General features: G+C 55.4%; 3 protein-coding genes across 6 annotated transcripts in view; 2 read left to right on the plus strand and 1 right to left on the minus strand.

The window, feature by feature from the left end:
* LOC127039327 (zinc finger protein 420-like) overlaps positions 1 to 12,731 on the plus strand; it is a 645,607-nt gene that overhangs the window by 374,244 nt on the left and 258,632 nt on the right. The gene's annotated exons all lie outside the window — the stretch shown is intronic.
* Positions 1 to 12,731, minus strand: part of LOC127039329 (zinc finger protein 665-like) — a 370,491-nt gene that overhangs the window by 261,394 nt on the left and 96,366 nt on the right. For 2 of the 3 annotated variants that reach the window (XM_050932739.1, XM_050932738.1), the window contains exons 1-2: positions 2,580 to 2,656; positions 935 to 1,021 (exon numbers count right to left, since the gene is read on the minus strand). The exons of the other annotated variant lie outside the window; for it this stretch is intronic. In XM_050932739.1, the coding sequence (XP_050788696.1) occupies positions 935 to 1,021; positions 2,580 to 2,642 (150 nt within the window). In that variant the 5' untranslated portion in view covers positions 2,643 to 2,656. Of the gene's footprint in view, positions 1 to 934; positions 1,022 to 2,579; positions 2,657 to 12,731 lie in introns of those variants that run through there. 3 annotated transcript variants of the gene reach the window in all.
* Positions 1 to 12,731, plus strand: part of LOC127039362 (gastrula zinc finger protein XlCGF57.1-like) — a 261,180-nt gene that overhangs the window by 85,599 nt on the left and 162,850 nt on the right. The gene's annotated exons all lie outside the window — the stretch shown is intronic.

A 12,731-nucleotide genomic window follows, 5' to 3' on the forward strand; every position in this document is an offset into this window, starting at 1 on the left:
AGCCAGAGCTTCAGTCTTATTAATCTCGCCTCAGACGGAAGCTGTTCCATATTCTTCATCATTTCTGCTGGCCTTCTCTGAACCTTTTCCAATTCCAATGTATCTTTTTTGAGATGGGGCGACCAGATCTGCACGCAGTATTCAAGATGTGGACATTCCATGGATTTATATAGAGGCAACAGGATATTTTCTCGTTTATTGTCTCTCTCTTTCCTAATGATTCCCAATACTCTGTTTGCTTTTTTGACTGCTGGTGCAGATTCAGTGGCTGTTTCCACAGAACTATCCACAGTGACTCCAAAATCTCTTTCTTGAGTGGGAACAGCTAATTTATACCCCATCATTTTATGTCTATTTGATATTATCTTTGCCAATGTGCATTACTTTGCATTTATCAACATTGAAATTCATCTGCTTGGTAACTGGGGAAAATCATAAATGCACCTCGGGTCGGGTGGCAGAGTTATTTACCAGAACATGAGATCTCTTGTGGGGAGTGACGGGAAGTTCATTGATCCCGGGAAGGGAGGAGGGATCAGGGCCAGGGTGAGCTGTACATCACCTACAGGAGGGACACTTCTTCCCAAAACCTCATCAGCTTGCACTGAGTCAAATCCTCCATCTCTGCAGCCCACATTTCATCTCCTTCCTCCCCAACCCCCCAGGAGCTAGAAAGGATGCCTGGTCACTGTGACATCCATACAATCTGTGGGTAGGAGCTCTGGGCTAACACAGACTGACCCTCTCCTGCCCAGCAGCCTCCTGCATCCTAAGGGCATCATGTTACCCCCGTGTCTCACCCTGCAGGCTCCCTGGGCTCCAGTGGGGATGGGTCCCTGGCTGAGGCTGGCAGGGGGGGGCCCTGCATTCACCAGGCCATTCTTATGCCAGGAAAACCTAAGTGTGTGTGTGAGGGGGCGCTCTGGGCACCTACCAGCAGCTCCTCGCTTTGCTGCTCCTCCTTGGCTTTGGCTGCTTCTCTCTCTTTTCCCAGAGGTGCCAGATGCTTTCGTGGCTCCTCCTGGAAGAAGAAGGGGAGGGAGGTTAGAAACTGCTGCAAACGGCCTCCCAGCTGCCAGATTTCAGGGCCCGTCCTGCCCTGCAGACGCCTGTGCAGGGTTCCTGGGACTCAGACTGAGAGGAGATGGTGAAACAGGGAGCAGCTTTTCCAGATGAAATGCAGGGCCTCAGGCTGCAGTGACAGGGGTGCAGCCCAACTCCCAGCTCCCTGGGGCCTCACCCACACCCCAAGCAGCCAACTTCAGACAGTCCCCCACTTTCCCCAGTGCCAGCCCCTGAAGCTCCCGCAGGGTCAGATCTGAACATGGAGCCCCCTAAACACCCCCAACCCCCAGCCCTGACCCCCCCAGGACACCCCAAACTCCCAGCTCCCCCCTAGCCCTGACCCCGCCACCGTACCTCATACTCCCAGCTCCCAGCAGCCCCACAGGCCCCATCCCCATCCCCTCCCCCCAGCCGACCCCCCCCAGCACACCCCAAACTCCCAGCAGCCCCACAGGCCCCATCCCCAGCCGCTCCCCTCAGCCAACCCCCCCGCACACCCCAAACTCCCAGCTCCCCCCAGCCGCTCCCCCCAGCGAACCCCAAACTCCCAGCAGCCCCACAGTCCCCATCCCCAGCCGCTCCCCCAGCACACCCCAAACTCCCAGTTCCCCCCCAGCCCCCAGCCACTCCCCCCCAGCCCTGACCCCCCCGCACACCCCAAACTCCCAGCTCCCCCCCAGCCACTCCCCCCAGCACACCCCAAACTCCCAGCTCCCCCCCAGCCGCTCCCCCCAGCGCACCCCAAACTCCCCATCCCCAGCCGCTCCCCCAGCACACCTCAAACTCCCAGTTCCCCCCCAGCCCCCAGCCACTCCCCCCAGCCCTGACCCTCCCGCACACCCCAAACTCCCAGCTCCCCCCCAGCCGCTCCCCCCCAGCACACCCCATACTCCCAGCTCCCCCCCAGCCGCTCCCCGCCCAGCCCTGACCCCTCCGCACACCCCAAACTCCCAGCTCCCCCCCAGCCGCCCCCCCAGCGCACCCCAAACTCCCAGCAGCCCCACAGTCCCCATCCCCAGCCACTCCCCCAGCACACCCCAAACTCCCAGTCCCCCCCCAGCCCCAGCCGCTCCCCCCAGCGCACCCCAAACTCCCAGTTCCCCCCCAGCCCCAGCCGCTCCCCCCAGCGCACCCCAAACTCCCAGCGCCCCCCCCCAGCGCACCCCCTACTCCCAGCTCCCCCCCAGCCGATCCCCCCCAGCACACCCCAAACTCCCAGCAGCCCCACAGGCCCCACCCCAGCCGCTCCTCCTCCCCTCGCTCCCGGGCCCAGCCTGGGCTCCGAGCTCCGCAGCCGAGCCGCGCTCCGGCCCCTCCTGCAGCTCCCGGCCCAGCCGCTCCCGGGCTCCGCCCCACCTGGGACACTCGCCTCCCGCAGCTCCGCTCCGGCCGCGGGGAGCTCGGGGATCCCCCCCCCCGGGCAGGGGGCGAACCAGGCAGCCGGGCCCGGCCCCTCCCGGCAGGAGCATGTCCGCCCCACGCGTGTCCCCGCCCCGCGCTGCCTCCGGCCTCACCGCTCTGCCCCGCGGGCTGCAGGGCTGGAGCAGCCCCCGCGCTGCGCTCCCGGCCCCGGCCATGGCCCAGCTGCCGGCACAAAGGGGCGGGGCTGGGGCGGGGAGGGGGGGGCAGGAAGGGGCGGCTCCTCCCCGGGCCTGGCCCTGCCCCTGCCCCCCGGGGCCCCACGCAGGGGGGTTGGACACGCGGGGACCCGCCTCAGCCCGGAGGGGGCAGGAGAGGGGCGGGGGCTCCCCAGGGGAAAAGCAGGGGCGGGGGCTGGTGCTGCTGAACTATCAGACTAAGGAGCCCCCGGCTGAGAGTGCAGCGAGCACGTGTCAGTTCAGCGCTGGAGATGGGACCCAGCACGTGTCAATCACCTGCCTCTAAAGCTTCTAAATCCCCTGGGCACCGCTCGCCAGGGCACAGCTTGGGAGCTGCCCTGGGAATAGATCCTGCAGGAAATCCCTCCCCCCCCCCCCGCATGCTTGTGTTTGTTACAGCCCTGGAAATAACCCCGCTGCCTGTGTGCCCCGCAGAGAACAGAGGAGCAAATTCTCTCCCTGTTCAGCCTTCCACAGCCATGAAAGGAAGGAATGAACCCCCAGCAGTGCCCTGCCCCACAGAGTACCCCCCTGTAAGGAGAGAGATGTGCAGTGGCTAGGGGTCCAGCTCAGCGTTACCAGGTTTATATAACTTTTGGTGATGCCCAGAACAGGTCCAAGTCCTGCCCTTCCTTCCTTGCCACCCCCCACCGCCCCAAAGCTCTGGGAGGGAGTTTGGGTACATGAGGTGCAGGCTCTGGGATGGGCAGGGGGGTGGTGGCATCCTGTGGGAGTGAGTTTGGGTGCAGGAGGGGGTGTGGGCTCTGGGAGGGAGTTTGGGTGTGGGCTGGGTGTGGGACATGCGCTGGGGCAGGGGGTTGGGGTGCAGGGGGCAGTGGCGGGCACTGGGAGGGAGTTTGGGTGTGGGCGGGGTGGGGGATCTGTGCTGGGGCAGGGGGTTGGGGTGTGGCATCTATCTTGGGCAGCTTCCAAAAGTGACCCACACTCCCACCTGGCAGCAACTCCTACATGGAGGAGGCCCGGGGGGGCGTGGGTCTCCTGGCACCACTGCAGCTCCCATTGCCGCAGTTCCAATGGCAGAGTTGGCACTTGGGATGGGGGCAGCATGCGAGAGACACACCCCACAGGGGCCGCAAGGATGTGCCAGATGCTTCTGGGAGTGGTGCGCCGTGCAGAGCGAGAGTGGGCAGGAATCCACTTAAATCCCGCAGTGCTGCTGGTAGTGGTGGCAGGAGCCCCCCGGGCCCTTTCAAATCGCCCAGGGCCAGCTGCTCAGGCTTTCTGACTTTCTGATGGGGAAGCAAAGGGAAGGCACATGTGCCCCCATGAGCAGTTCTGGGGAGACTTTTTGGGACTCCTGGAGTAGGCAGCAGAGAGGTGCAGCCTCACCACCGAGTCTGTTTCACTGGAGGAGAGAGGGGCTGCAGGGTGATCTCCCGCCTCTGTGCATCCAGCAGCCTGTGCTCCCCTCTGCCATGCCGGAGCCTCCACATTTATTTATTGACAAATAAAATTTGCAGAATATTAAAATATTGTGCACAGAATTTTTTTGGTGCAGAATCTCCTCAGGAGTGAGACTGACTCAGTGAACCTCCTTGGAATGTCACGGCCTGGTTAACCACTCAGCCACCACACCAATACAGAGAGTGCCAAGCCCCACTGCGGGTCTGGGGGCTGAGTTTGGGTCATACACATTCAGACTGTCCACTCCCCCGGCTACAAACTGCTGCTGATTTCCCATTTAGGACATTAGCCGTTACTGACAAGGTTTGTCTGTGTTCTTTTTTTTTATCTCATTGTTAGGTGTAAGAAGTATAAATTGTTTAATATGTTCAATTAGTTGGTTACTAAGATGTTTATGAAGTAAATCACTGGCTTTAAAATAAGATCCAATCCGAAGCATATGAACTATTGACCCCTGCACTCCATCTCTGAGAGGGGACGTGTTTACCATCAGGACACAGGCTCAGACCAGTCCAAAACGCTTTTTCCCACCAAAACCAGCCCTCAGCGTTCCATCTCCTCAGAACTTTTCCCGCCACAAAGGTGATATAAGGACGTGTTCAGCGCCTGTGCGGGGCTGTGCACCCCAGCGACGGCCCGTCCACGCTCGGGTCTTCACAGTGCTCCCGAGCTGGAGCGTGAAGACCCCCCTTGGTCCCGCCGTGAGACTGAGGAACAGGAGGCCTGTCACCCCCATTCCTGCCGTCCTGCATTCCTGGTGTCCAGCAGCCCAGAGGGCCTCCCTGCCAGCGACGAAACCCAACTGCCGTCTGGACTCCCCAGTGCTGCTCCTCAACAGCTCTAAATCAGCCGGAGAGTGGGAGGTCCTGGGCGTCGAGCCGGCACGTGGGATCCACTGCACCTGAACAGTGGGGAAAGGTGTTTCCCCCCATTTTCACCTGCAGTGATTTGTCCTTGTGTGGGTGGGAAATGGTTCCCCCGAGTGATTTCTGAACTGGGCAGAGGCTGGGGGGGCCCTGAGACAGGGACACCTCTGGGCTGGGCTGGGGGGGCCCCTCTCTGCTGGCAACAGGGCGTGGGAATGGCCAGGAAGGGGAGGGAGGAGCAAGTGTCCCCCATAGAGAGGGTCCAGCCCCAGGCTGCTACCAGCAGCACATTCCTACCACAGCCCGGGGGGGGGGGCTTTCTCCAGCTGGGACCGGCCCCCTGGGCAGCCCCGGGATCTGCCCGCACCAGCCCCCTGGGCCAGAGCCCCCCAGTGAGTGAGAGACCCTGGGGAGGGGCACTGGGGCTGGGCAGGAAAGTGACTCTGCCCCAGGGAACCTAGGAGAAGCCTCAGAGCTGCCTCAGCCCCAGTGGAGCTGCAGCAGGATCTGTCCCCGGCACCGCTGGGATTTGGGGGGCAGAGACTGGGGCCTGGTGGGGGGGATTCTCTGTGGTGTGGGGGGAGATGGGAGATGTCAGGTAGGGAGGGGAGAAGCTGGAGTTGTAGGGGGGGGAAGGTCAGTGGGATGCGGGGGGCAGTGTTGAACTGTCTCTGTGCAGCCAGGAAATTCCCGGGGTGGGAGGGAAGTGGCAGGCGGGCGAAGGGGGGAGTTGAATTAATTGGATCCTTCCCCTGTTTGTGCCATTTGCCTCTCACCCCCGATACAAATTCTCTCTATTTCTGCCCCTTTTCTCTCTCGGTATCTCACACGGGGCTATAAAATCTGGGGCCATTTCCCTCCTTTCCCCTCAAATCATCAGCTCTCTCATCTCCCCCGATTTCCCCCGTTCTCCCCATGAGTCTCAAACGTCAATTTAAAATCTTCTCTAGTGAGGGGCATTTTCCCACCCATTTTATCTGCAGCGATTTGTCCTTGTTTAGGTGGGAAATTGTTGCCCTCAGTCATTCCGCAAAATATGGCTGCTCCTGGAATGGGGATGGGATAGCTCTGTGGTTTGAGCACTGGCCTGCTAAACCCAGGGTTGGGAGCTGACTCCCTGAGGGAGCCATTTGGGGATTTAGTTGGGGATTGGTCCTGCTTTGAGCAGGGGGTTGGACTACATACCTCCTGAGGTCCCTTCCAAACCTGATATTCTATGAGATGCCTGTTCTCTGCCAGGGCAGGGAAGGGAGGAGCACGTGTCCCCCATGGGGACTGCCAAGACCCCCGTTTTTGCCCCCTAACTACCAACACTGTTGTCTGTAACCATCAGTTGCCAGTAACCTGTCCATCCCCCACAGCTGCCCCCTTCCTTTATGCAGGGACCTTTCAGCTCCCCCTCCCAGGCCCTTTTAATCAGCTCCTCAAAGGGCTCCCTGCTGCCCATGGGAATGGTGGGGGTGGGGGGAACCATTACTTTGTGTTTATGTATTGGACAGTCATATAAAATCCAGTCCAACAGTCCCCCTTTTCCACTAGTTCGGTAACAGCAATATAAAATCCCCTCCGCTCTTGGTGTTTTTCTCTCATGTTATCAAATATACAGTTTGTGACACATTTTCTTTGCAAATCTCCAAGATTCATATAAAATAACCTAAACATTTGCCCCACTTCTCTCTAGTTATCTATTTCTAATTGAATATGCCCTGAGATTTTCCACTGTCTCTCTAATTACAAAATACCAAGAAAATCTCAGATTTACACCTTTTCTCAGATTCTTGAACATGGATATAAAATGTTTGCAAATGGTGCCCATTTCCTCTTTATTCATTTATCAAATATTAATGTGAAACACTCAGATTTTACCCCCTATCAACAACTGATATAAAATCTCTCTGATTTTCCACTTTCCTCTCTATAATTTGCAAAATGGATCCAAAATCTCTCACATTTCCACCCTTTCTTTTTCATTTCTGAACGTTGCTCTCAAAGCTCAGGTTTTGCCTCTTTCTATGTCATTATCAAATGTCAATTAAAAACCCTCTCGGGTTTGGGGCTGTTCCCCGAACCTGTTGCCCTGAGTTCTTCTCCAACCTGGAGGTTGCAGGGAGTTAAATTGCCCAGAGATCATCTCTCCTGTCTCCTTTGCGAATCATTTGTTCCCTCCTTTATCTCTGTTAAAATGTTTGCCAAAGAAAGAGACCAGCCACATATTTAATACGCATCAAAGCCGGAGGCCTCCCCCGTTTGGTGATCAGTGATTCCCAGCTGGTAACGAGAGAGTTGGCTGGATCCTTTTCTTTTCTCCAGCAGGCACGGGATGAGGAGGTCACTCTGAGTGCAGTGTGAGTTGAGAAGTATCCCAAACCCCATGGCAAATGGCCTCTGTGAGGGGTTGCTTCCCATGATGCTAAGATGCAGCCACCTCTGGGGTGGATCCATGGTGACCATTATTTGCTAGTGACAGGCCATAGAAATTTCTTACCTATTTTGTCCCTCCAGGCCTTCCATTCTCCTGTTAAAGAGGCATCCCCCAGGGCTCCCTCTGCCTGTGTGACGGGCTAGCAGGGGGCGGTGATAACTTTCTATCCACTTATCAGGAACTGTGAGGTAACAGTGTTGCTGGGTGGAGCTGTGTGGGGAAATAGCAGCTGAAGGGGGATTGTGGTGGGGGAGGCCTCTGGGTGGCTAGGTAGGGGGTACCCTAGTTAAGTTGGTGGGTTCTGAAGATTTGGGGTTTCAGGGGGTGGTTCTGATGTGCCCATCCCTGAGGCTATGGGTCCTGGAGGTGGGTATCACTGGGGGCCTGTTGGCTGCAGAACAGCAGGGATGGGGGAGGCAGGACAGGGGGGTTAGAGGGAGCCTGGTGCTGTGCCAGGGGCTCTGTCTGGGCTTCCCCCGCAGACTGCTGGGATTGCTGCCATGCCCAGAGCAAAGTGTGTGTGGGGGAGAATCCCCGGTGCAAGGCCAGGGGGTGCCACTGTAAAGCACCAGGGGCTCCCGCAGGGGGGAGGAGGGGGTGCCAGGCAAAAGGGCAGGGCAGATCCTTCTGGAGGGCTGGGAGGGGGGTCCTAGGCAGGCAGTGAGGGACTGAGTTCCCAGTGGGCGTCCCTGTTGGAGGTTCTCTGGCTGTTGGGGTCTCTTGGTAGGGGAAACCCTTTGGGATTCCCAACCTGGCAATGAAGATCTGGTGGGGGATCTCTGGCCGGTGGGGGCTCTGAGGGGTATCTGAAGTCCCTGGCCAGGGACTCTGGGGACTGGGTCCCAGGGAATATCGGGCGGGGGGGCTGGCTAGGGCTCTGGGGGCTGCTCCTGACCTTGCTGCTTCTCCCTAATTAGCTTATGCCACAATCCTGGCTCCAAACACTGCCCGACATTCCCCAGCCAGGCCCAGTCATTGTGATAACTTTCTAGCCACTAATCAAACACCGTGAGGTGAAATCACAGATTTTTGCTTTTCTCCCCTCTTGAAGATTGCAGGAACTTCCAGTTCCCTTGGGAAAATGCCACCCCACCCCCCAAGTCCTTGTCCTAGATCTGGGGGGTTAAGGGAGGTGGGAGGCGGGGTCAGCACTGCCACATGATGGTCTCTTCCACAGCATTCTGGACTCATTCTTTCTGAAATCTGGTTTCATTGAGACCATTGTTAATCCAGAGTCACTGCATGGAAAGACAAGGAGTGACTCCAGATGAACAGTGGGGCAAATGAGATCAGCAATTCTCCCTGTGAGAAGGGGCTCTCATTAGCTGCTTTCCCCAAAGAGCTAAAGGAGGGAAGCTGCTCAAATGCTTTGTCTCTCTCTGCTCAGGATATTGTGATTCAGCTTCCTGGGTCAGACGCTGCAGCCTCCATTGTGATCTGGGAGACCAGGCTTAGCAGCTGCTGCTCCCCCAGTGGGATTCTGTGCTGGAAAGTGACCTTAATTGAAGCTGCTTCTCTGCCTGGCCCAGGGGGTGACTTTCTGCAGCTGATCCTACCCCCTAGGGCAGCCCTGGGCCCTGTTAAGACTAAATTCTGAGCCAGAGTCTCCAGGTAACTGAAAGACCTCAGGGAATGTCCTAGGGTCTGGCAAGAAAGTGACTCTTCACAAACAGCCCCTCCTCATTTCTCCTCCCCGTAGCAACTGCCAGGAGAAAATCCAGCCACAGGAGAGCAAAGCCCTCAGGAATGGGACTTTCCCAGCCAGAGGGGCAGGGAGAGAGGACAGGGGAAGGAGAGACTGAAAGGGGCAGTGGGAGAAATGAATGTGGGAAAGAGATTTCCAGCTCTTTAATCCACCCAGACACATGTATTGCTGCATCTCTGGACAGAACCACTTTTCCAGTGAACAAAACAAGGACCAGAGAGAGGAAAAGCCAGTTCCTGACTCCATATTCCCCCCGCTGGATTGTGGCTGCTGTGGGGTCAATCTCTGAGGGGATCCCCCACAGTGACTCCTTTGGTTCTGCTCTTTTCTAGCCTTGTGTTCAGAGACGGGGTGAGAGGAGGGAGAAAGGAGGTTAAAAATGTGTCTGGACTTAGCCTGGGAGGAGGGGCCAGGTCTACATTGTAATATACAGATTGAGCATTTCCCAGCATGACAGAATCTAGGATATCTGTGTGCAGGGAAAGGGCCTGGGGGAATTGTGATGTGAAATTAACTAAAATTATTTAAATTACTTAAAATTATTAAGTTACCCCAACACCATCTGGAAGGAGGGTCCCAATTATGGGAAGCTTTCCCTCTGCTCCCATTGACTGCTCTCCTTCCCTGGGCCTTTCCTCCTCCTCAACAGCGCAGTGGCTGTCTGACTGGAGGTGAGAGAAATCTACAAGTGTCCCAGAAAGCCTCATCAACATACTTTTCTGCCTCCCTTAGGCATCTCCAGTTCTACCACCCTGGCCTCCAAAACTTCCATGTGCTGTCTGGGGGCCAGGAGCTCCTTGCACCGAATGCACACATAAGCTACCCGCTCACAGGGCAGGTAATCATACATGCTACATTGAGAGCAATAAACAGGATAGCCCCCACTCTGCTGCTGGGCTTCTGCCTACAGTGTCTCTTACAGCTACCTAGGTTAACAACAGGGGTTTTGTTTCAATCAAGAAGTTTGTATTATAGCTTAAATGTTTTAAAGACTGGCAAGAGAACCTCGCCCCCTTCCCACTCCCCTTCCAAACTTCCTCACGAAACTCCCTGTTAGCAGCCTCGTTTGCAAAGCTCCCTGGTCGCTTGCTCACTGCTTTACAAAGCACTCCACTATCACATACCTCCCCACCCCCTGCTGTGAGCCACCCTGGGTAGGGGGCTGGGAGCACCCCCAGGACCCCAGCCCTGACTCCTGCACCCCCTCCCACATACCCAGCCCTCACACCGCATGCTTTGACTCCTGCACCTCCCCACACATCCTCACCCCCACCCTGAGCACCAAATATGGGAGCTCCTGCACACACGCCCCCACATTGCCATCTGCCATCCCTTGCACCAAATGGGAGCTGCCCCAGCTAAGCACGCCACACCCCAACCTCCTACCCCAACCTGCATCCTAAAACCTGGTCAGACTCTGCACCCCAATCTCCAGCCTGCTTCTGCACTCTAACTCCCTCCCAGACCCTGCACCCCCAGCCCTGACTCCTGCACCCTGAACACCTTGCCCTCCCTGACTCCTGCACCCCCTCTCACACCCCCAACCGTTACTCCTTCACCCCTCTCAAACACACCCCAGTTCCCTGCCTTCCCTGATTCCTGCAACCACCCATAACCCCTGCCCCCCACCCCCTCAAACACCCCCACCCCTGACTCCTGCACCCCTCCCACACAGCCTCCTGCCCACCCTGAATCCTGCCTCCCACATCCCCACCTGCATTGCTCACACGACACAGGGATATTATAGGGATTACCGAAACCTGGTGGAATAGTACTCATGACTGGAGCACGGGTATTGAAGGCTATGTGCTGTTCAGAAAAGACAGGAAGAAAGGCAAAGGTGGTGGAGTAGCCTTGTACATCAATGATGAAATTAGCTGTAGCGAAATAAGAAGCGATGGAATGGATAAGACAGAGTCTGTCTGGGCAAAAATCACACTGGGTAAAAAAGCAACTAGAGCTTCCCCTGAGATAGTGCTTGGGGTGTGCTACAGACCGCTGGGATCAGATTGGGATATGGATAGAGACCTCTTTAATGTCTTTAATGAAGTAAACACAAAGGGGAAATGTGTGATTATGGGGGACTTCAACTTCCCGGATATAGACTGGAGGATGAGTTCTTGCAAGAATAATAGGGGTCAGATTTTTCTGGATGTGATAGCGGATGGATTTCTTCATCAAGTAGTTGAAGCACCTACGAGAGGGGATGCCATTTTAGATTTGGTGTTGGTGAGCTGTGAGGACCTCGTAGAAGAAATGGTGGTAGGGGACAACCTTGGTTCGAGTGATCATGAGCTGATTCAGTTCAAACTAGATGGAAGGATAAACAAATGTAGATCTGGGATTACGGTTTTTGACTTCTCGAGGGCTAATTTTAAAGAGTTAAGGAAATTAGTTAGGGAAGTGGATTGGACAGAGGAATTAGTGGATTTAAATGCGGAGGAGGCCTGGAATTACTTTAAGTCACAGCTGCGGAGACTGTCGGAAGCCTGCATCCCGAGAAAGGGGAAAAAAACCATGGGCAGGAGTTGTAGGCCAAACTGGATGAGCAAGCAACTCAGAGACGGGATTAGACAAAAGCAGAAAGCTTACAGGGAGTGGAAGAAAGGCAGGATCAGTAAGGAAAGCTACCTTGGTGAGGTCAGAACATGTAGGGATAAAGTGAGGAAGGCTAAAAGCCGCATTGAACTGGAACTTGCAAAGGGAATCAAAACCAATAGTAAAAGGTTCTACAGCCACATAAATAAGAAGAAAACAAAGAAAGAAGAAGTGGGGCCGCTATACACTGAGGATGGAATGGAGGTTAAGGATAACCTAGGCATGGCCCAACATCTAAACAAGTACTTTGCCTCAGTTTTTAATAAGACTGGTGAGGAACCTTGCGATGATGGAGGGATGATAAACGGGAATGTGGATATGGAAGTGGATATTACCGCAACTGAGGTAGAGGCCGTACTTGAACAGCTCGATAGGACAAAGTCGGAGGGCCCGGACAATCGCCATCCGAGGATATTAAAGGAACTGGCACGTGAAATTGCGAGCCCGTTAGCGAGAATTTTTAAGCAATCGATGAACTCGGGGGTTGTGCCATATGACTGGAGGATTGCTAATGTAGTTCCTATTTTTAAGAAAGGGAATAAGAGTGATCCGGGTAATTATAGGCCTGTTAGCTTGACGTCTGTAGTATGTAAGGTCTTGGAAAAAATTTTAAGGGAGAAAGTAGTTAAGGACATAGAGGTCAATGGTAATTGGGACAAATTGCAACACAGATTTACTAAAGGTAGATCGTGTCAAACCAATCTGATCTCCTTCTTTGAGAAGGTGACGGATTACTTAGATAAAGGAAATGCGGTAGATATAATTTACCTAGATTTCAGTAAGGCGTTCGACACGGTTCCGCACGGGGAGCTGTTAGTTAAATTGGAAAAGATGGGAATGAATATGAATGTTGTAAGGTGGATAAGGAACTGGTTAAAGGGGAGACTCCAGAGAGTCGTATTGAAAGGTGAACTGTCAGGCTGGAAGGAGGTCACTAGTGGAGTCCCTCAAGGATCGGTTTTGGGACCGATCTTATTTAACCTTTTTATTACTGACCTTGGCACAAAGAGCGGGAATGTGCTAATAAAGTTTGCGGATGACACGAAGCTGGG

Source organism: Gopherus flavomarginatus, chromosome 23, assembly GCF_025201925.1.
Source record: "Gopherus flavomarginatus isolate rGopFla2 chromosome 23, rGopFla2.mat.asm, whole genome shotgun sequence".
Taxonomy (NCBI): Eukaryota; Metazoa; Chordata; order Testudines; family Testudinidae; genus Gopherus; species Gopherus flavomarginatus.